Source organism: Primulina tabacum, chromosome 4 (genome assembly GCF_025594145.1).
Source record: "Primulina tabacum isolate GXHZ01 chromosome 4, ASM2559414v2, whole genome shotgun sequence".
Lineage (NCBI taxonomy): Eukaryota > Viridiplantae > Streptophyta > Magnoliopsida > Lamiales > Gesneriaceae > Primulina > Primulina tabacum.
In genome coordinates, this window is record NC_134553.1 from 36,035,326 (window position 1) to 36,059,455 (window position 24,130).

General features: G+C 34.8%; 1 protein-coding gene and 1 long non-coding RNA gene across 3 annotated transcripts; one reads left to right on the forward strand and one right to left on the reverse strand.

The window, feature by feature from the left end:
* The first annotated feature begins 12,046 nt into the window (after nucleotides 1–12,046).
* LOC142541624 (uncharacterized) lies at nucleotides 12,047–15,119 on the forward strand. Of its 2 annotated transcripts, none has more exons than XR_012819425.1 (3): nucleotides 12,047–12,180; nucleotides 14,280–14,351; nucleotides 14,825–15,119. It is a non-coding gene; the product is annotated as an uncharacterized LOC142541624 (long non-coding RNA). The 2 variants fall into 2 exon arrangements; XR_012819424.1 differs by having other exon boundaries at nucleotides 14,280–14,347.
* Nucleotides 15,120–15,946: 827 nt separating this feature from the next.
* LOC142543223 (large ribosomal subunit protein uL13c) lies at nucleotides 15,947–19,205 on the reverse strand. Its single transcript, XM_075650344.1, has 4 exons — nucleotides 18,899–19,205; nucleotides 17,425–17,610; nucleotides 16,940–17,110; nucleotides 15,947–16,220 (listed from the first exon to the last, which is right to left on the reverse strand). The coding sequence occupies exons 1-4, from the start codon at nucleotides 19,121–19,123 to the stop codon at nucleotides 16,104–16,106; spliced, it is 699 nt and encodes a 232-aa protein (XP_075506459.1). The 5' UTR covers nucleotides 19,124–19,205; the 3' UTR covers nucleotides 15,947–16,103.
* Nucleotides 19,206–24,130: the final 4,925 nt, after the last annotated feature.

Consider the following 24,130-nt stretch of genomic DNA (forward strand, 5'->3'; position numbering starts at 1 on the left):
ATCAAGGACATTGTAGGATGAATCAACATTGGGCTTGAAAATTTAAGCGTTGACGAGGTAATGTTGTGGCAAATTAAGAATTTAAAGTGATAACAATTTAAGGTAAAGTTGATCGATTAGTTAAGTTATAAGATTAGACAGCAAGTTAACTTATTTTGGGAGCTTAAAGTTTGATGTACTATAAGTTTTAGTCATGATCTTATCAGTTAAGATTGTACCTTTTTTGGAATTTAATTTTTCTAGGAAGTTGGGTATGATTGATGGTTAGGTTACTCGATAGACGCATGTAAGAATTGAGGTAGACACCTTGTCTTGAGAAATTTTTGGAAGTCATTAAGAAACTTGGAACTAAGCGAATATGTGTATTGGAGTTATACTATCTATTACTACTTGGGTTGAGTAAGCTTGAATTTCAAGTTTATGAGATAAGTGTTTATACAAAAAAATTTGGGTGAAAAAGAAGGGAATTAGTGATGTTCAACATAGGTTATCAATGAACGAATATTAAGATTTTTATCGAGTAAGAAATCTAAAACTTTGATATGGGGATTCTGGAACTCTATGGGATAAGTGAAGTTGATTTATTAGAGTTAGTCTAAGGTTATCATGGGATGACTTATTAAGTTTTATACGTTAGTATTAATTAAGCATTTAGGGATACGTAAGAATGCGACATTCATTTCAATGAGGAAAGTCCAAGGGCCTTAGGCCTCAACTCTATTGTAATTGGGAAGGGAATAATTTAAGCATGCAACTGATGCGAAAAGGGTTTTAATAATTAGGTAGAAGATCAATATTGTATAATTGGGTTTTATGGATTAACGTTATTCGAGGTTTAAGATTCGCAACAATTTTACATCCGGGATGTACTTGTAAATAGTAAGTTACGTAAGTTTGGTGCCGTAAGATAATTATTCGATTCAAGGATCTTAGGCTAATATTACTATGGAGTTGAGATAATGTTTAACTTTTAAGTGTATTACCGAGGATAGAAGTCGATCAGTAATTTCAAGAAATTGGATTTTTGGGGTATTTTAATCGCATGATTTTAATTTTTAACGGTGCGCAAATTTTATCAAATCAGAGGACTTTTTGAGGGTTCGGCTAATATTTTCGAAAAACTTTCCAAAACAAAATATTTTTCAGGAGTGTTTCTGGATTTAATGGGCCTACTTTTAAGCTTATTGGGCTTAAAAACCTTTTTATTTTAATTGAGACCCATTAGTAACTACACTTAAACTAAACCTAAAACTACCCTACACTTATTTACCCACCCAACAACCGACACCCCATTCAGAATACCATCTTCCCCTCAATCTCTCTCAACAACAACCTCAATGAAATATCAGCCATAGCATCTTCTTCAAGAAATAAATCTTTGGCGCTCCTCTCTTCATTCTTCTCACGTTTTTACACTTACCAGGCACGCATGTATCACCCTTTTCTCTTCATACACGCTGATAGTATACTGATCTTTATGAAAATGCATGGAAGTTTATCGATCCATCCTTGTACATGCACGATTTTCGGTTTTTCTTTAAGTGTTTGCATTTTTCGGTTGTTGCTCATAATTTTGCTGATATGTGATGCAATGTGCTGCTATATAAGGTTGTCAAGGGCCTGTGCAGATCTGGAGTATTGAGGTGTAGGCGCTGGAGTGTGAAGTTCGGACGGGTTTTATTTAAATCGTGAAGGCCGATTGGGTGTGAGGGTTGTGCAGGGGTTCGATCGGCTTTCCTCATACTTTGGTTGTGCGAGGGTCTTCTCCAGCCTTGGATCAGACCCTGGTGGGTCTGAGTCAGGGTCTAGAATGGCTCGAGCCATGCTGGAAACGAGGGAACGAACGATCAAGCAAGGGCGAGATGGGTTAGCCGCGGTAGGAGCTTCTTGTTGATTCTCGGTGCTTAGCAGTTAACGGCTCGCATGGGGCTTGTGGCGTGGGTCTGGTAGGTCCAATAGGGTCTGGTCTTGGTCCCTAATAGGTTGGTTCATGGCTAGTGTTAGCTTGTGCGAGCCGGCAAGCGCTAGGATGCGAGTGGTGTCATTTCGGGTTTGGGTAGGGAAGTTGCAATTTTACAGCAACTGTAAGAGGTTGGTCTCGTGAGTTTAGGGGCTAGAATTGTTGGGTTTTAGGACTTTTAAATGTTTGTAAGATATGGTAAAAAGCTGGGAGAAAACAATTCGGTTAAGTTATGAAATGGGCTCGAGTTTACGTCTAGGAATGATTATAAATATTTTTTGGGATGTTTTAAGGAGTTTGGTAAGTTTCGGATCAAAATAATGAGTTTTGGTTTTATCCGGGATTTAATCGCCGCACGAAACGTTAATTAAAGAATTAATAGAAACGACTTGATTTAAGATTAATAAAATTATGAAAAATTATATTTAATCTCAAATAATTATTAGAAGTCTAATTTTTTAATTTGGGAATTTTATGTTAAGGTTTGGTTTAATGCGGGATTAAAATGCATTAATATGTTCAATTTAAAGAATAATTTAAAAGTAATCGATTTAAGCCAAATAAAAATATGAGAAAATTCGTGTAGGCTTAAATACTAATTTGGAAAATGTTAGAATCAATGGAATTAAGAAAATATCAAAAACATGAAATTTTACATATAGGGGCAAAACGGTAATTTTTGGGTTTCCAGGGACAAAATGGTCATTTTGCACCCGGGGTGAGATTTTTGTCTTGGCAGCGCCCTTAGCATACTTTATCATGATTTAAATGTTATGCATCACGTTTATGATTTTTATGTAATTACGATAAATACGTTGCATGCTTGGTTTAAAGGAAAAATTACGTATATGAATGTTTTTATTAAGTGGTGAATATGATAATGTTTTTGGAGGATGAGAGTTGGTTGTGACTGACGATGAATATGTATACGATGACATGAGATATCATGAGCTGAGGCGAAGGCTCAGTGGACGGGTAATGCTGTCGTTGATGTCCCCGTCGTCGGGTACCTCGGTTTTATAGATGGATCCATCGAATAGAGCTGATAAGATAGAGCTGATACGAAAGTCACAACTAATGAACTGATTCAATTAAAAAAAATGTATACGTTTATGATGATATGAGATGAAATGATTTAACACGTATATGCTGATACGACGATACGTGCTATGATTATTACCATCTTTTGAAAGGACACGTTTACTTATACGATTTTTTCTATATCGTATAGTTTTAAATCATATTGAATAATTTGTTTCTAATCATCGAGAGCCTTGACAAATGTGTTAGGTGTATTTTAGGATATTTTACTGTTTTATTCATTTTGTTAATATTTGATATTATTAAAGTGGGCCTGGTTTATGGCTCATTCCCACCCCATGAGATGTATCCCTTATGTGTAATGGATATTTAAATGTAATTATTAGAAATAGTGGGAGATCAAGACTGGAAGATTATGGGCACGATGCACAAGATGAAGACATATAAAATATTGGAAGTTCTTGTAATAGTTGCATTTGCATCCCTGCATTCACCTAGGTTTTGGACATGGATCCATGTCTGGCTCACATGGATCTAATAGTGTTGGCGATCGATCATCCATATTTATTGTTGAATGTCATAATATGATATATATGTGATATATAGTAGTATGCATGTATGTATATTACTAAATAATATAGTTGCATGAATCCGGCAAACAAACAAACTAGTGGCACGTGATTTTAAATTAAAATGATGAGACAATTTTAAAATTAAAATCCCTCATTTTGAATAAGATTCAAAATTTATATCAAATCGAAAAAGTAAAAATTAAAAGAGTTTAATTTTTCCTTGCCTTTCATCAACCGTGGTTGCATGTAGATCGCTACCTGCGGACAGTGTCTGGCTCATATTATTGGGGAGGCCTGGACGTCGAAAATCTGTGACTTCCACCGGACATATGATGTGAATTGAGTGGAACTCCCATGACTTCGGCTCATATTATTGGGGGAACTCATGGCGACCGTCCACTATAATTCAATATTGATGGGTCGATTTGACAAGTAAAAATAAACGACGTCATATTATTGGGTCATTATTAAACGTGAGCCAAAACACGCGGAGGTTGCATAGGGATGCTATTGGATTTTAACTTTTAGAAATTATAATTGGCTAATATTATTCTGGATTATAATTGAATAATTGGACTCTACGTGCCCACTATAGAAATACGATTTCTCTTTTTCATTAGATGGTGGTGAAAATGTCAAAATAGTGGGAGGGAAATTATAAAATAAAATCCTTATTTTATATCTTAGAATTGTTTTAAAATTATCATTAACCATTATCTGTTTTCATATTCAGTATATTTACGACGTCTGCTTGTAACCCGCTTTCAATCATTCTCGATCAAAACAAATTGACCGGCCCTAACTATCATGATTGGTTTCGAAATTTAAAGATTGTTCTGAACTCCGAAAGGATTGTGTATGTGCCTGATAAGAAGCTACCGAAGGAGGCAGCTCCGGATATCAGTCGGACTGAGTTAGCTAAGCTTGAGAAATGGTGGTACCATGACCTTCAAGCTACGAGCTACATGTTGGCTTCTATGTCGAATGAACTTCAGAGGAGGTTCGAGGAGGCGGTGAATGCTGCTGACATTCACCTTCATATGAAAGTATTGTATTCTACAAACTCGTTCAGAGAGACATGCTACTGTTAAAGAACTCATGATTACACGGTTGCAAGAGGGGACTTCGGTCCATGAGCATGGTGTTAGGATGATTGGCTCATTGAGAAATTGGTGGGACTCGACGTGATTATTCCTAGTGAGTTCTCGACTGATATTATCTTGTTGTCATTGCCTGCCTCGTTCGATGGATTTGTGGTTAATTTTAATATGAACATGCTTGAGGCCACCCTTGAAGAGTTGGTCAATATGTTTACTAATTATGAGTCCACAATTAAAAAAGAAAAGCATGTTCTTCTTGTGGGTTCTTCGTCCGGTACGAAAAAGGGAGCCCCAAATAAAGGCAAGAAGCGTTCTGCGCCTCTGAAGAAGAACAAGCCCAACAAGAAGCCATACAAGAAACCAAATATGGGGTCCACAAATCCTAACAAGTCAGAACAAGTCTGTTTCCACTGCAACAAGCCTGGACATTGGTGGCGTAATTGCTCGGAGTATCTTGCCCAGAAGCGTTCTGGCCATGATATGTTTTATATTGAAGTAATGTTTCTATTATTTCCTTTTCTTGGGTATTGGATACCGGATGTGGTTCTCATCTATGCAATGATTTGCAGGTGATGGGAAGAAGCAAGAGGCTTAGAGATGGTGAGACCTTTCTTAGACTAGGAAATGCAGAAAGAGTTATTGCCATTGGAGACGTTACTTTAATTTTGGACAATGATTTTAAGTTTTTTTTTATAGGCGTTTCATTTGATCCTGAATTGGTTAAAAATATTATTTCTATTTCTATGCTTGATAGGATGGTTATTCTTGTGTTTTTCCTAAAGGTGTTTGCAATTTATACAAGAATGAATGTTTGATTGGAACTGGAGAATTAACAAACGATATCTATAACTTAAAATTAAAATATATTCCTTTAAACAATATCGAAGCGCATACGAAAACAACAACAAACAAAAGAAAAATAGAAGATCCAAATCTCGCACAAATATGGCACGCTAGACTAGTTCATATTTCCCAAATAATGATGCACAAGCTAGTGAGAGAAAGCAAGTTTGACTTGTCAAACATAAATTCTCTACCTACTTGTGAGTCATGTCTAAAAGAAAAAATGACTAAGATTTCATTCAATGGAAACGTGGAACGTGCGCATGATCTACTGGATTTGATCCACACGGAAGTTTGTGGCCCGCTAAGTATGAGCACAAAATTTGGACATTCCTACTTCATTACCTTTACTTATTACCATTCGAGCTATGAGTGCGTTTATTTGATGAAACACAAATCTGAAGCATTTCAAAAGTTCAAAGAATTCAAATCTGAAGTAGAAAACCAGCTAGATAAAAGTATTAAGGCACTTCGATCTGATCGAGGTGGAAAATACTTGTGTGCTGAATTTTTGGGTAATCTAAAAGAGAATGGGATTCTGTCACTATGGACTCCACCAGCAACACCACAATTGAATGGTGTTTCTGAACGTCGAAATCGAACTTTGATGGACATGGTTCGATCCATGATGAGATTCATTGAATTGCCTACATCGTTTTGGGGTTTTACGCTTGAAACTGCGGCAATGTTGTTGAATAATTTCCATCCTAAAGCAGTGGATAAAACACCATATGAGATATGGATAGGAAAACTCCTAAACATTCTTACATGAGAATATGGGGATGTCCTGCTTATGTGAAGCAGACAGTAAGAGACAAATTGGATAGTAGATCCACTTTGTGCTACTTTGTAGGATATCCAAAGAATTCTGTTGGATATTATTTCTATCATCCTAATGAAGCAAAAGTATTTGTTTCAAGAAATGCGACCTTTTTGGAAAATGAATTTCTATTAGATAGAAAAGGTAAGATGATAGAACTTGAAAAAATTCAAGATACTCTCTCAACTGTAGAATTTGAACCCAATCCCCAACAACCAGTAGTTGAAGTACAAGCTCCTAGAAGGTCTGATAGGCTTATTAGACCACCTGCAAGATATACGCTTCTTCATGAACAAATCCATGATGAGCATTGTGTTGGATGTGATCTAATGAATTTCAAAGAGGCAATATCTGATACTGATTCAACCAAATGGCTTGAAGCCATGCAGTCTGAAATGGACTCTATGTATTCAAACTAATTCTGGACATTAGTGGATCCACCTGAGGGAATCGTTCCCATAGGATGCAAATGGATCTACAAAAGAAAGCTTGGGGCGGATAGGAATGTATTGACCTACAAAGCGAGACTGGTTGCAAAATGTTATACTCAAAGGCAAGGAATTTACTATGAGGAAACTTTTTCACTAGTTTCTACTAGCCATAGCAGCATGATATGACTATGAGATATGGCAAATGGATGTAAAGACTGCATTCCTCAATGAAGACATCAAAGAGGATATTTATATGTCTCAACCTGAGGGATACACATCAGTAAGAAGTGAGCATAAGGTATGCAAACTTCAGAGATCAATATATGGTCTCAAGCATGCGTCAAGGAATTGGAACCTCAGATTTTATAGCACTGTCAAGGAATTTGGTTTTGCTAAGAATTCTGAGGAACCATGCGTGTACAAGAAAGTTATTGGGAGTGCAGTGACATTACTAGTACTTTATGTTGGTGACATCCTACTCATTGGGAATGATATAGGATTATACAATCAACTAAAGTATGGTTAGCAAGTAAATTCTCCATGAAAGACATGGGTGAAGCATTTTATGTATTGGAAATACAAATCTATAAAGATAGATCAAAGAGGATACTAGGACTCGCCCAAGCTACTTATATTGATACCATTCTGAAGCGATTCTCTATGGAAGAGTCCAAGAGAGGATACTTATCAACGTGTCGTGGTGTTGCTCTATCTAAAGCTATGTGTCCCAAAACTGATGAAGAGATAGAGATGATGACACGTATTCCATATGCGTCAGCCATTGGTAGTATCATGCACGGTATGATATCGACACGTCCTGATGTTGCTTACGCTCTGAGTGTTACAAGAAGATATCAGGCGAACCTAGGTTCAATGCATTGGAAAGCCGTGAAGGATATTCTTAAGTACTTAAGAAGGACTAAGAAACTTGTTCATGGTTTATGGGGGTGGAGAATTGAAATTGGAAGGCTACACTGATTCTAGCTTCCAATGTGACGTAGATGATTCGAAATCAACCTCTGGTTTTGTATTCATGTTTAATGGTACGACTGTCTCTTGGAAGAGTTCCAAGCAAGACACCGTTGCGGATTCCACCACTGAAGCTGAATACATTGATGCATCTGCTGCACCCAAAGAGGCAATTTGGATGAGTAATTTTGTCCAAGAGTTGTGCGTTATTCCTAATGGAGTTGATCCAGTCCCGGTGTACTGCGACAACACTGGTGCCGTTGCGCAAGCAAAGGAACCAAGGTCTCATCAGCGATCCAAACATGTACTGAGGAAGTTCCACATCATCCGGGAGATTGTGGAAAGAGGAGATATATCAGTCGAAAGAATCCCCTCTTCTGCAGATAACGTTGTTGATCCACTTACAAAGCCCTTGCCAGGACCATTGTTTGAAAAGCATCGCGAAGCAATGGGATTAAAGTTTATGGGTTGTTGGCTCTAGGGCAAGTGGGAGATTGTTGGAGTAGATATCCTGTAAGTCAACTGTTGGCTAGGGATTTTATTGACTCAGTTGTAATAAACAATCTTTATTTAATATAATTCATTATTTCATGGTTTGTTATTTCTTTATCTGTATATCCATGTGAACAACATAGATAAAGACCATGATTATACTTTAATACAAATGAATCTTAATTCGATATTGAAACTCATTTATAAACACTGTATGATTTAAATTTGTTCTTAGTCGATTCAGTCGCCTAAAACATAGATAAATGTCGCTTGAGCTCTAGACTAGCATCTGTGATGTTGTGTACCGCGTTTCTTGGTAAGGGCATAGAGATATTCAAACATGCAGATGGGTAGTCATGTGATGATTATACCGAACAACTCTCGCTCGGACTTTCCAAGTGGTTATCATTCATCGAGAGGATAAGTCTGTGGTTATGATTGTACACCATTAGCCCTTACGACCCGGGACAACACTGAGGCTCTGTATGCTAGGGCTGTGCTTTGACTCGTTTACCACTTCAGGAGAATCATCAGGTGGCGAGATTGGGTACAGTTGCGACACATATAGGAGCCAGTGCATTATAGTCGGGAATTAACCGCTCACCTACGGGTGTGGATATCCTATGTGATCTCATGAAATAATAATGCGTGGAATCTCTGGCCAGAGTATGAGATGTACGTTAGAGAATGAGTTCTCCAATAGTACATGCGATGCCACTATTTATATGTATCACATAGTTATCGAATTATTATGCAACCCTCGATGAACCAATGATTGCATATTCGATCGGGATATATGAGATGAAGGGACCATACTGTACGCTAATCATAATCGACTGGTTCTTGCAGGCACTATCAGTGATACCTAGGGAATCATGGGCGATGCTACTAGACACTCTTACCATGATTCAATGAGCTCAATCAGAAATATGATTTCTGACATTCTCATGATCAATTTTTTATACATAGAATGGGGCAAATTAGGGTAAGCCCGACTATGTCTTGAATCACAAGGAGTTGTGAACCCACGGCTAGCTGTATCTCTGAACCATTGAGTGTCACACAAGCACTGGATCATTTGTTCTTGTTGAGAGAATAAATTCAAGAAATTGAATTTATATTATGATATAGTAAATTCAAGGAGTTGAATTTATGATAATTAAATTTTGAGAGAATAAATTCAAGGATTTGAATTTATAAAATTTGATAATTTAATTTATTAAACTCAAAAGTTGAGTTTATTAAATATTAAATTATGGAGGTGATAAATTTAAGGAGTTAAATTTATAATTTAAATATTAAATTCAAATGTTGAATTAATAATGGATTTAATTTATTGAGCTCAAAAGTTGAGTTTATTAAATATTAAATTAAATATAGTGGGATGTGTGTTTAATGGGCTTGTAGAAGTACAAGTCCAACATAATAAATAATTAAAGTTCTTAATGGATTTTGATTAATTAATTAAACTATTGGACTAGCCCAATTAATTAATCAAGCCCATTAATGTTAATTATGAATATTAGGTCATGACTTAATTATAAAAGGGAGTAAGCAAGCCATAACCTTAGCCTCTATCTCCTTGAGATTTTTGAAAATCCCCTCTCCCAAAGTCTCTCAATTTTCGGCCCTCTCTTTTGAAAAGGAGTTTGAGTCGTCTCTCAAACTTTGATCTCCAACGTAAAAATATCTTCTAATTTTTCTAGTACAAATTAAAAGATGAATAAATCTTCTAGTTGTGGACCTGATTCGAAGATTGAAGGAAGGAGTTCTTTGAAGATCATTCGTAGGGATTTACAACAAGAGCTACATCCGCTTATACCGGAGTAGTTGGAGCCTAGTGATTCTTTCACCAAAAGTATATATTTTAACGCCCTATGATTGTTTAATTATAAAGCATACGAGTGTCCAAATACATCTTGAATGTCAAGATCTAAAATTTTTAAAACTTACGCTGCGTTTTGGGCACGAAAAAACCAAGATCCAACAGGTACAGACCCTGTGCAATTCTGAAACATACCTGAGACCATCATCAATGTGTCTTGTGTACAAGAAAGTGAGAATTGCTGAAAATACATTGGCATAAACCCTATGCAACATACCGAAATCCCCTAATGTACTTATACAAAGTGTGCAAAATGAATGACACGGACCTGGGTTAGGGTCCGTGCCTATTTGCGAAAATATTCATCTTTAAACACGTAGAGTAGGAAAATATGAAAATTTATCTTTGGGTTCGATTTTTGACATATTTCTAGACCCGAATTTAAGGCTTCAAGGACTCGTTTTATGGAATAATACAAATAGAAGCCAACAGTGAAATAGGAGGACTTTTGCGACCTTGATTTGGAGGAGACGACTAGGGTTTGGAGAGGGGAGAAAGAGATTGATAAACAAAATTCACATACAATCGTTGATATTTTTCTTTTTCTTATTTATTTCTTATTTACTATGAATTCAAATATTAGCGTCTAGATTTGATTTGATTTCATGGATTAGTTTTATTTTGATTGGGAACCACGATATAGTCGAACCATTGATTTTTGTTTGTGTATTGGATCATATTATATTTTGATTTATTTTAAGTTATTGATTGATATTTGCTTAATTACTTTTTTGAATATGGTCATTAACCGCATGAGATTAATCTTGAACCGAAAGGGAATAAATTAAATATAACTTTAAAATATTAATCAACACATGGTTAAACCGACAAATAATTATATATGATTTCATTGTTTGATTTTATGTAAATGCTATAATTTAATAAATGCTAAATGAATTTTTTTAAATAAAATTCAATAAGAAATAATTGAATTTTTAAATCAAAATAGTATAATTATTATAGAAATAGATTAATCGTTAAAATAGAAAATTTTATGTGACTGAATAATTCTTATTCACTTAAATCTAGGGGTGTGCAAAATTTCGGTTAGACCGAATTAACCGACCGAACCGAATTATTTATAAAAATCGGTTCGGTTAATTCGGAAGTTAGGTTTTGAAATTTCAAAAAATCGGTTAATTCGGTTCGGTTCGGTTTCGATTTTAATTTGAAAAATTCGGTTAAACCGAAAAAACCGATTTATCATTTATATTAATTTAAATTGTACATGGGTAATTAGAAATTCATTGTAAATAAGCCCAATTTTTCATATATGGGACAAACTTGTCAATCAATTATAAGTTTCATTTGACCTAATATCTAACATCATTGCTATTCTGCCGTTTGAGTGAGAATTGAGATAGCCTGCAATTTTTCATTTTGGAAGGCATCTTATGCGAAGGAAATTTCACGCATGAACAATACCCCGTATTCTACTACTTGTCACAAAGGTGTATTTCGAAGCTGACGGATGAGCGCAAGAGGCGAGTGTTGAGCGGGCTGTTCAACAACGAAAACAAGCTGGTGAGCCAGAGGTGACAATGTTGGTTTTATTGATTCTTCTGTCATTGTTGTGTACTTGTGTTGGGTTGGTTTTTTAATAGGTTTTTTAGGATCAATTTCTTAAAATTTTCATTTATAGTACAAACACTGCACATGGATTGTAGTGTTTGTATGTCATAGAAATGAAAGGCTTCGAACGTTATCCTGCCATGTTTTCCAATAACAGCCTATGAGCTAATCAAAATTTTCATTTTCGGCAAGAATATTATATTCATACGGTATCATTGATAAAGAATGGCACACTCAAATTTTTAAGTAAATTAAGCTATATATTAAACGTTATTTTTTATGCAAAAAATTGATTTAATTTTCAAGATTGATTTGTTATTTGTTATTTTGATGAAAAATTTTATGATTTAATTGTAGATGTCAAGAAAAGAAGATATATCAATTATGAATATTGATAATAGTTGTTCCATTCCACAACCTTCAACTGGAATAGAAACATGTGTGAATTCTAAAGTGAAGGCAACCAAACGAAAAGCAATGAAACCAAGAAGTGAGGTATGAGAGCATTTCACAAAATTTTCCAATTCTGAAATGAAACTAAAGCTAAATGAAAGTATTGTGAGAAGGAATTTTATTGTGAACCATACAAAAATGGAACAGCGAGTTTGAGGGCACATATAAATTTGTGCAGAAAAAAACCCACATGTTATTAAGACAAATCAAGAACAATTAAGTCTACAACAAAGTTCAAAAGACAGTGAGGCGTGTTTAACTACTTGGAAATTTGATCAAGAAGTATGTAGGAAAGCTTATACTAAAATGATTGTGGTTGATGAACTCCCTTTCAAATTTGTAGAAAGGGATGAATTTAAACTGTTTATGGCTATAACATGTCCAAAGTTTCGAATCCCTTCAAGATGGACAGTTGCACGTGATATTGTTGATTTATATGAAGTTGAGAGAGAGAGGTTAAAAAATCTATTAAAAAATTCATCACAAAGAGTTTGTTTGACAACAGATATATGGACATCGATTCAAAATATCTATTATATGTGTCTGACAGATCACTTTTTAAATAAAAATTGGACTTTACAAAAAAAGATTATCAATTTTTGTCTAGTTACAAGTCATAAAGGTGAGTCCATTAGTTTAGCAATTGAGACATGCTTAAGGGATTGGGGAATTGACAAAATTTTGACGATTACGGTTGACAATGCAAGTTCAAATGACGTCGCAATTAGTAATTTGAAAAGATAGATGGCAAATTGGAATTCTATTATCTTAAAGGGAGAGTGCATTCATATGAGGTGTGTAGCTCATATAATCAATTTGATTGTTGTTGATGGCTTGAAAGATATGAGTGGGTCAGTCACAAGGGTCAGAGATGCAGTGAAATATGTTAAACAATCTCCTTCTAGATTAAACAAGTTTAAAGAATATGTGAAGACTAAAAAAATTGAAATCAAGAATTCTTTATGTATTGACGTATCAACATGATGGAACTCAACTTTCTTGATGTTGGATGTAGCTCAAAAATTTGAAAGGGTTTTCGAAAGATTTGATGAACAAGATCCATGTTATAAATTGGATCTTCAACTCACAAAATGGATTTATGTTATGAATGATGATGGAGAGGTGGTATTCGGTACAGATGGTAAACCTAAAAAAGAAATGAGAACTTTCGATGGGAGGCCTACTAGTGCCAATTGGGAAAATATTAGGACTTTTGATGCTTTATTGCAAATATTTTATTAACTAACTTTGAAAGTTTCAGATTCATTGTATATCACATCCAATACTTTTGCACATGAGATTAGCTTCATTCACACAATATTGAAATAGTGGAAAGAAAGTGACAATTTTGGTGTATATTATATGGGAATTAAAATGAGAAAAAAAAATTGACAAGTACTGGGGAGATCCCGAGAAAATGAATAATTTACTCTATGTTGCGGTGGTGCCCGATCCAAGACACAAATTGGATTTTGTTGAATTCATGTTGTTAGAATTGTATGGAGATGAAATGGGTGCAACAGTAGGAAAGACAGTAAAAGAAACTTTGCTTTCTTTTGTATAAAAATTACAAGGAGAAAATGGAGCCTCAAGGAAGCAAATCAAAAATGTTATCTATTCAACAGGTAAGTGACGTTGAGCAAAAAAGTGCAAGTCAAACAGATTTAAAAAGGCAATCAATTCTCGAGAAGTACAAAAAACAAAAGGCACAGAGTTTTGGCGATGGTAATATTTCAGAACTAAATAGATATCTAAATGAGATGGTTGAGGAGTATCCTGAATATTTTGATATTTTGGGATGGTGGAGGCAAAATTGTCATAGATTTCCCATACTTTCTAAAGTTGCTCGTGATGTGTTGGCTATTCAAATAACAATTGTTGCTTCAGAATCTGCTTTTAATACTGGTGGCGAGTACTTGATTGTTTTAGGAGTTCACTGACTCCTAAGATAGTGGAAAGTCTTATTTGCACACAAGATTGGCTTCGTTCATGCTCAATATCAATTAGTGTTGAAGAGACTTTGGAGAATATGAAAAACCTAGAAGATCGTAAGTTTTTTGAAAAAAATGTTATAGTTATAATTTCTTTATTGCTATAAACTTCTAATTTATTTTACTTGTATGTCATACTTTCTTTTTCAGACATAGAAAAACTTGGGTTGGACTCATCTTCCTCAACAATACCCGTGGATAAATCATAAATGAAATACGTAAGTGAGAATGATATGATGTTTTGTCATTTATTTTATTATGATGAGAAGATTGTACATCAAGCTTAGATTCTAGAACAAGCTTAAATTTTACTTTGTTTTTCCGGGCGATTTACTTATATTGCATAAATATGTCCTAGTATTCTAAGTTTTGATAAGACTGAAGTATGTGTTCTCCTCGTAGGTTTGCTTTGATTTATTCAGTATTGTCTTAAGATGAGATAATTATGTGTATAGCAAATCAAATAATTATCTATTAAAGTTCATGGGATTGGCTTTGTTTTCTTGAATATCATTCCTGTTGTTCGTTTGACAACAGAATTTATGCTCTCTGTTTCATCTTCTGAATTTTTACTTCTCGAACTTTATTCTATGTCCATCCATGGCTGATGCTAACACATTTTTCTACGATAATTTTGTTTATCGCCTCTTATCTTATGTTCTTGTTCATGTGTTTTGGCCTTTTGGTTTCTTGAGGTGCCGGGCTTCTGCAACTGCATAATGACATTCAAAGTTGTGGATACGAGGACGTGCAGATTATGTGGAAAATGCTGAGAAGAACATAATTCAAGTAATGTCGTGCCACGACAAGCACAAAAGTAGATGGTTTTGGAGGAATTTTTCATGGTCCAACACCATTCAAACCATGATGGAGCAGCAATTTCCTTTTCTTAAAATAAAACTTGATAAAGAAAAGCTCTCCAACTATTGCACAATAATATCATGATGAGAGACTTGATTTCTTTCAAGATAGTCATGCACTCATGCTTATGTTTTGGTAATTGTAATATCTTCAAGTTTGTATCGTTTATGTTTGGTAGTAATATCTTCAAGTTTGATTGTAATATCTTCGAGTTTGTATCGTTCAAGATAATCATGCACTCATGCTTTTTTTTCTTTTTTGATTATAATTCAATTTTTTAAAAAAATATATCGGTTATTTCGATCACACTCATGCTTTATTTTTCTTTTTTTTGGTTATAATTCGAATTTTTTTTAAAAATAATATCGGTTATTTCGGTCACCTATTTAAAAATCGGTTCAGTTAATTCGGTTTCTATGATTATTTCGGTCAGTTCGGTTATTCGAAAATAAAATCGATTAAATAGGTTATAAGTCTATTCGGTTCGGTCGGTCACCGAATAGACCGATCGCACACCACTACTTAAATCCAATACGTAGTGATAACTGATAGTTGTGTACTGTTGTCTGTAAATGTCATTTGTTTGAAATTTGAATCTCCCTAAGTTTGATACTACTTTCGGGTAATTTTGCTGCATAGTTTACTAAATTATAATCTATATGATTTTACTCACTTTAAATAGTTCCAATTTAGCCTAGATTATGTTAAATAATTCATATATTGGTAATTAAATAATAAACCTCGTGAGAACTAATTAAACTTACTCCAGTTTATTATAACTTGATCTAGTTAACGTGCTAGTTTTATCCCAACTTGACTTAGTCAGTCGATGTGCAAAGGAATCCAGAAAATAATTGGAAATGGCCATAACAGATACATGCAAGTTATTCTATCCTCCTTATAGCATTAGCCAATGTGCAGGTTTTGTTTAGAAAAATTTTATTAAATTAAAATAATTGAACTCGACACCTTTGAAATAGCTGAATTTTGATATCCAACTCAAGCCCAAAATATTAGTGAACGAACTACAGTAAGAAATGAAACAATCGAGCAACATGGTACAACAACGAAACAATGTCTAACTTGATCTCCTGAAGGAGAAATAGTGAACATCTATGCAACTTTCTGAATCCTCTTGTCTCTTATGGGTAAATCAATTGGTTTTTGAGCCTCGTGGGGATGCTGCGGACCAGTGTACACCTTCAGATGGTTAAATAATTGTCTGCCAAGCTGCATGGAACACAAGAAACTGTCTATATATATATTGCATGACAACAAGTACTCACAAGCAATATAAGAGGAATGCAATTATATCATCTTTGATTATCGTACAGTTCTGTTATAATTATGGAGATGAGCGCATAATGCTAAAACATGATCCATACAATGACCTTATTTAGACAATCTGAAATTATTTGTTGAGGAACAACAAAAACTCCCATCGATGTGTTTTGCCTATGCTGAGCAATGTATCAAATAGTGGTTTTTTGGCAACTGTATAGTTTAAACTATCGAAATTGTACTATTATCATCGGACATATAGCTTTTGATGCTTGTTATAAATAGATGAAAGAATATGGATGAAAAGAAATCAAAGCTCCCAATGTCACATTTTCAAATTCTTTAATTGCTACATAGTATTATTGTTGCTACATTCTCGGAGAAATGTGTCATGTGGTTGCTGCTATCTCACGCCCCGAGCCGCGCAAGCTGCGATTGCACAATGGGCCTATAGCAACTATTTTGTATCCATCCTCGTTTTTACGAAAATGACTAACTAAAGTTGTTATAGAATACATTGTAAGCTTTTATTAACTAATTCTAATACTCCTCATAATCCGATGTAGGATAAGGTATCACATGCTATGTGTAATAACGTAAGATGTAGGTACTGGGTACCAAGTTTCAGAAGAAAAGAAGACATCTAATACACGTGGTTAGAAACATACCCTCTGTTTAGGAAGCATTCCACGGACAGCATGCTCAATTATTCTCTCAGGAATTCTCTTCTGAAGTTGATCAAAAGTTTCCACTTTCATCCCACCCGGTCTCCCTGAGTGCCTTCTGTAGAGTTTTTGTGTCCTCTTTTTTCCAGATACAGCAACCTTCTCTGCATTAATCTATTGATGCCACAAAGTAGTAGAAAGACTTAATAATCTCACACATATCACATATTGCTTTGATAGTACATTTTGTAAGAGAGAACCAACATGAGAATGATACAAGGAGTCAAGGTCGTATCTAGACTAAGTTGAATAATTTTAAACAAAGAGAACATTATGCTAAAATTGTACTCAAGGATCAGTAAAACTTGTACCCAACTATAGATCACAAAACATGGTACTACAAAGATTCCATAGAATTACTATTTCGTAATTATTTTGAAATCTCGTCATAATACCACGGAACCTCACGCTGCCAAATGTCAACTTACCACTATAACAAATGCTCCCATGTCCACACTAGGAGTATAGGTAGCCAGATTCTTTCCCCTAATATAAATGGCTATAGTTGAGGCCAATCTTCCCAGAATCTTGTCAGTGGCATCCACAATATACCAAGGCTTGTCTGTATTCACGTGATCTGCGGCTTTGGGATACCATGTTTTATTCCATTTATCCTACAATAAGAAAATAAAATATCAAATGAATCATCTTAACGTGATTTGTTAACACATAAGAAGCATATAGGCACCAATTTTTTTACCACCATATAGGCCTATTAGTGCACTGAAAAAATGTTGTAAACACAGAAACATAGATTAGTTAATAATTGTTAAGGCCATGGTGGTCCCAAATGAGTGAGTTTCTGAATATAAGTCGGAACATCTAGCTAGTTCGTTTGAGAGAACTCATTAAATGATGAAATGGATGAAACTCAAATAGCCATGCACATAATACACATTTCAGAAATTTAGAGGCAACAAATATTCCAGTCAATGAGACACATATCTATGTGAATTGTAGACAATCTGAAGCACAGTTTGGACCTGACACTATGAGGCCTTGTTGTAAAAGGCATTTACCACAAATATTGATTTGTGGTAAATCAAAAGGAGAAATTATTTCTTTGCACTTAGTGAAAACAAACATATCATGCAGAGAGAGAGAGAGAGAGACCTACACCCTCAATGTTCGTTCTAGAGATGCATTACTTTTCATCATAAAAAACAGTTTAAGGAGCCACCAAGTTAGAAAATAATAAAAAAATAGTTTTACTTCAAAAAGAAAGCTAGCTCTTTATCCCCACTATCATGTTTCACACAGATGATAGGTCAATTTTTACGTTTACCACCTTCTTACAAATACTTCAAGACTACAATAAATCCTTCCTTTTATAGTTAGTTTAACTCTTCTTACCATGGTTAGCGTATTTCTATCAATCCAAAGTCTTCAGGAAAATGTATCTACCATAACAGTTAATATTGAAAAAACACCGAGTGATCCCACATCTTTCTCTTCCCTCAATGGAAAGAAGTGAAAAGATGTTTTATAAAGGCCAAGTTTCATTACCAGAGTGTGCCACTTAAATCTTTTCCCCCACTTGGATGGCTGGAAAAGACCGACGGATAAGTACCCCAATCAACCATTCACTTCACTTAAGTTCACAAATTTAGCATTTCAGCGACGGACTAAACTTAGGATTATCATTTGATACAAATTCTCCACAATGTCCCAATTTATGTCATGACAAATTCTAAACAAAAAATATATTAAAAGAGTGCACAAACACAGTATAAAACCGAACCTCAAGCAGATAAATAATAATACCCGGCCGCAGGACCAAACGTTTAGAAAGTTTAGAGTTCGAAATCCAGAATTATTTCATTTTGGAAAAAAAATACAAGCAGAGGCCAAAGATTACAGTCAAGCATTAAAACGAGAAAAAAATGTGGGCAAAATTCTTACAGGACCAGTGAGATCATCAAACATCCACTGCTGCTCGACTGGTACAAGCCCCGTATTTTCTTGGCAAAAGATCTTGAACGGCCGGTTGGCTGAGGCCGATTGGTTGGATGAGACAGCGAGTGGAAATCCAAGAAATGGGGTTTTATCGAGAGATGCGGATAAATGGTTTCGAGAATGCTTTGAGAGCACAATCGATGAAATGGCGCAGTTTACCGCCATTGCCATGGGTGGGATTTCTCTGTTTTCTCGGTTTAGTTGTGTATGGGAAGGAAGAGAGAAGAGCAGTGAAGTGGATAAGAATTAAGACCACCTTCTTAGGCTTTCGCGACCATAATATTTCGACAATATTAGGTAATTTGTGTTTGTAATTATTAAATCCGATTTAAAATTTTAATATATCTTTCAGCCGAACTTTATTTTTACATATCTTGTTTAATGGCTTATAAATTTAAATTTTGTTCATCATTTTCAATTTCGATATCTTCTTATTTGAGAAAGGATGATCAAATTTGAATTTATCGAATCATGAATTCATACATGGATTAGAGATAAATATTATATTTGATGCAAAAATTATAAATATTTTAAGAAAGAAATTACACTATTAGATGATCTTAGTAATCGATCATGTATTAAGAGAATATGTGTTCTATTTGGAGATATAAAGTGAATAGTTGTATATCATAAAATATTATAGTAAAAAAAATTCATATTGTCCGGGGTTTTTACCCAAATAATTTTTAGGGGCTTTTCACATAAATCTCGGTGTCCAGTTTTATAGTTTATTTTCATATTATTATCTCAAGATGCCGCATTTGGAATCAACAAGTGGTATCAAAGTTTCGATTTAAATTTTTTTAAAAATTATAAATATGCTATATGGTTGCATCCTAGACTGATCTTCCATATCAGAAAAGATTTTTTGAGATTTTTTAATTAAAATAGGGATTATTTTGTTAGTCTATTAAATTATTGTAGACATAATGACGGGCACGTACTAAATAATAAAGTTCAATTGAAGCAATTTTTTGTTGTAAAAAATAAAGATATAAGCAGTTTTAAGAAAGAAGAATTTTTTTTGCGGCTATTGGAGATAGACCGAGCGGATGATGGAAAATTGAATGAGATGAATGATAATATTGTTGTCAATTTACACTTTAGCCATAGCAGACGAAGTACATTCAAGTATCTTTGAGATAAAGACGACAAGAATAATTTGGAATACTCTGCCAAAAATGTAAAAGTTAAGTCATTATACAATAAAATTTTCCTAAAGAGAAGACCTTATAAATTATGATGGCAGAATCCTCATCAATAATCGATCATATCAATACTCTAAATACTCTAGTTTTCCAACTCATCTCTATATGGAATAAAATAAAGAGAGAAAAATATGCAGAACTTCTACTTCAAAGTCTACCATATTCATATTACCAACTTATCATCAATTTAACCAACAACATCCTAATAGACTTTTTAAAGTTCTACAAGTCTCAACTGCGGTTCTCAAAGAAGAAAGTCGATGCAAGAATAAGGAAGATAGGCAGGTAACTTCGAAGAAAACATAGGTTTTACTGATGATAAGTGAGAGATTTATGAACCGTGACTCCAGTGGGAACCAAAGACGAGGTAGATCAAAATCAAGAAGTAAAAAGAAAAATATTTACTGCTTTAAATGTGACGGTAAAGGGCACTTCAAGAAAGAGCGTATGAGTACCGAGAAGGGTTCTCAAGGAAATGTGGCAAGTACTTCAGCTGATGGTCAAATATTATTCAGTGAATCAACAACAATTGCAGAAAACATAAACAAACTTAGTAACACTTGGACTATGGATTCAGGAGCAACGCAGCGCATAACGTCTTGGAGAGAATGGTTCAATCATTATGAACCAGTCTCAGAAGGATCTGCATTCATGATAAATGATCATGCTTTGGAAATCGCTAGGTCGGTAGTATCAAAATAAAAATGTAAGATGACACCATTCGCACCATACAGAAGGTACGACATATGAAGGGGATGACGAAGAATATTTTGTCATTGGGGCAATTGGATGATATCGGGTGCAAAACCTGTATCGATAACGAGATCATGAAAATTGTGAAAAGCGCGTTTGTGGTTTTGAAGGTGGAAAATATTGCTACAAATCTGTATATACTTTTGGGAGAAACACATAAAGAGGTGAAACTAGCGGTTGCATCGATTGGTTTAGGAGAAGAATTAACAATGTTATGGTATAAAAAGCTTGGGCATATGTCAGAACGAGAGTTGAAAATTCTCTCGGAAAGGAAGCTGTTGTCCGGTCTTACAAAAGTGTCACTATCTTTTTGTGAGCATTGTGTTACAAGAACAACATAGATTAAAGCTTCTACTTGCAAAAGCATATTGAAGCTGATTCATTCGGATGTTTGGCAAGCATCGGTTGTATCCCTAAGAGGAGCGAGATACTTTGTCTTGTTCATTAATGATTTTTCTAGGAGATGCAGTGTATCCAATCAAGAAAAAATCTGATGTTTTTCAGATTTTTAAAGATTTCAAAGGGTGGGTTGAACTTGATTCTAAAAAAAAATCAAGTGTTTGAGAACTAACAATGGAGGAGAATATACCATGACGAATTTTATGCACTTTGCCTATATTAGGACATCAAAAGATATATCACGACGACTTACACACCTCAACAGAATAAAGTAGTGGAGTGGATGAACATGACCTTGTTGGACAAAACAAGATTCTTTTTTAGGACTGCGGGTCTAGCCAAGGCATTTTGGACGGAAGCAGTCAAGACTGCTAATTATGTCATCAGTCGTTCTCCTTGATTTGAAAACTCCGATGGAGATGAGGTCTGGGAAGTCGATTGATTATTCTCATTTGCATACATTTGGAAGTCTTGCGTATGTTTTGTACAATGATCAAGAAAGATAGAAGTTGGATTCAAAATCCAAAAAAAGTATATCTTCATGGGGTACGCTGATGGAGTAAAGGAGTTTTTCTTGTGGGATCCTACTATCCACAAGATTGTCATCAACATGGATATTATCTTCGAGGAAGATAAAGTAAAAGGAGACAAAGACACATTGAATTCAGAAACTACAATAATTCAAGTAAAAAAAAGACAAACGAAGCTCAAATTTCTTGTGAAGCAATACTAAAGCACGAGAAACAAGAACATGTTGAATATGAGGTTTCCAATATGAGGTAGTCATCTCGAGACAGAATACCACCTGGTTGGCTTTCAGATTATGTCACTGAAAGTAATATTGCATATTGTCTATTCATAAAGGATGGTGAGTCATCGAGTTTCCATGAGTCTACTGAAAGCTCGGACGTATCCCTGTGGATGACAGCAATGCTGGAAAAATTGGAAGCATTAGACATAAATAAAACTTGGTATCTTGTTACATTACCACAAGGAAGGAAAGCCATTGGTAACAGATGGGTCTATAAGGTAAGGCGTGATGGTAATAACCAAGTGGAGCGGTATCATGCTAGATTGGTGGTAAAATGGTATACTCTGAATAAAGGCATCTACTTCAATCAGATATTTTCTCCTATAGTTCTGCTTAGAACAGTCAGAGTAGTGTTGACATTATGTACAATATTTGACCTACATCTAGAACAACTAAATGTGAATGCTGCATTTCTTCATGAAGATATTGAAGAAGAAATCTATATGCTCCAGCTAGAAGGTTTTGCGGAAAAAAGCAAACAGAACTTGGTTTGCAGGTCGAACAAATTTTTGTATGATCTCAAACAGGCGCCGAGGTATTGGTACAAGAGATTTGATCCATATATCACGAGTCTTAGATATAGCAGACTGAGTGCAGAACCTTGTGGATATTTTAAGAAGTCTGGTGTTGATTATATCATTTTGCTGTTATATGTGAACGATATGTTAGTAGCAGACCCCAACAAAGATCAAGTCCAAGAATTGAAGACATAATTGATTAGGGAATTCGATATGAAGGACATAAGACCAGCAAAGAGGAATCTAGGGATGCAAGTTCACCGAGACAGAAGTAACAGAAAGATTTGAATTTCCCAAAATAATTAATTGAAGAAAGACTTGCAACGCTTCAACATGCAAGACAGTAAGCCAATTTCGACCTCTCTTCCTGTTAATTTCAAATCATCCTCCGAGATGTGTCCTAGCAGTGAAGTAGAAAGGATGGAGATGTCTCGAATACAATATGCATCAGTAGTGGGAAGTTTGATGTTCGCTATGATCTGTACAAGACTGGACATTGCACGAGTAGTGAGACCGGTTAGTCAGTATATGACGAATCCTGGACGAGAGTATTGGAGTACTGTTAAGATGATCCTTAGATACATTAAGGGTGCCTCAAATGCTACATTATGTTATGGAGGATCAGATTTTATACTCAGGAGCTATGTCGATTCGGATTATGTAGGTGATCCTGATAAGAGAAAATCCACTATTAGTTATGTGTTTACACTTGCAGAGGGAGCAGTAAGTTGAGTTTCAAAACTGTAAAAAATTGTGGCATTATCTACAACAGAGGCAAAATATATGACAGTTACTCAAACTTGCAATGAGGTAATATGAATTAAAAGGTTATAAGAGGAGATCAGACATAACAAGATAAAGTTCTTTTGTTTTGTGATAGTCAAAGTGCCTCATACATCACAAAGAATCCAGCCATTCATTACAAGACTAAGCACATTGGAGTTCAATTTCACTTTTTTCGAGAAGTCGTAGAAAAAGGAAGTGTTGATATGCAGAAGATTTATACAAATGATAACATAGCTGATGTTCTGACCAAACGAGTGAACACTGATAAATTTGAGTCGTGTAGATCCTCAAGTGGCCTACTGAAATGTCAGTAGCAGGAAATGACAAGATCGAAAGAATTTGTTGAGTGAGAGAATGTAGGTGGTTGGTGGAATTTAATAAGGTAAGTGCATGTCGGCAAGAATTTATTGAGGTAGGTGGTATCAACGCGATGAGGATGAATGAAACGCGTCGAGCCCCATTCTCTAATATCTCATTCTTAGTTCTTTTATCTCATACCATTTGAGTGCTTAATTCTATAATATTTGTGAGATGTTTGTTACCTCATCTATACTATTTTATTAAATTTGAGATACTTATAGTAACTAACTTTGGTGTCGTGGTCTTTTTTAATAATTATATATATTAATAAAATGTTAAAATTTTAATGTAAGTTATATGTAGTTCAGCGGATAGAGTCATTATTTCATGAGGTTTATGTTAG

Excerpts from the sequence above, each read along its gene's own strand:
- LOC142543223 (XM_075650344.1), bottom strand. The coding sequence starts at position 19,123 with ATGGCAATGGCGGTAAACTGCGCCATTTCATCGATTGTGCTCTCAAAG. Across the intron at positions 17,111-17,424 it reads TGGGAGCATTTGTTATAGTG|ATTAATGCAGAGAAGGTTGC; the intron begins GTAAGTTGACAT and ends TGGCATCAATAG. Across the intron at positions 16,221-16,939 it reads GAATGCTTCCTAAACAGAGG|CTTGGCAGACAATTATTTAA; the intron begins GTATGTTTCTAA and ends TGTTCCATGCAG.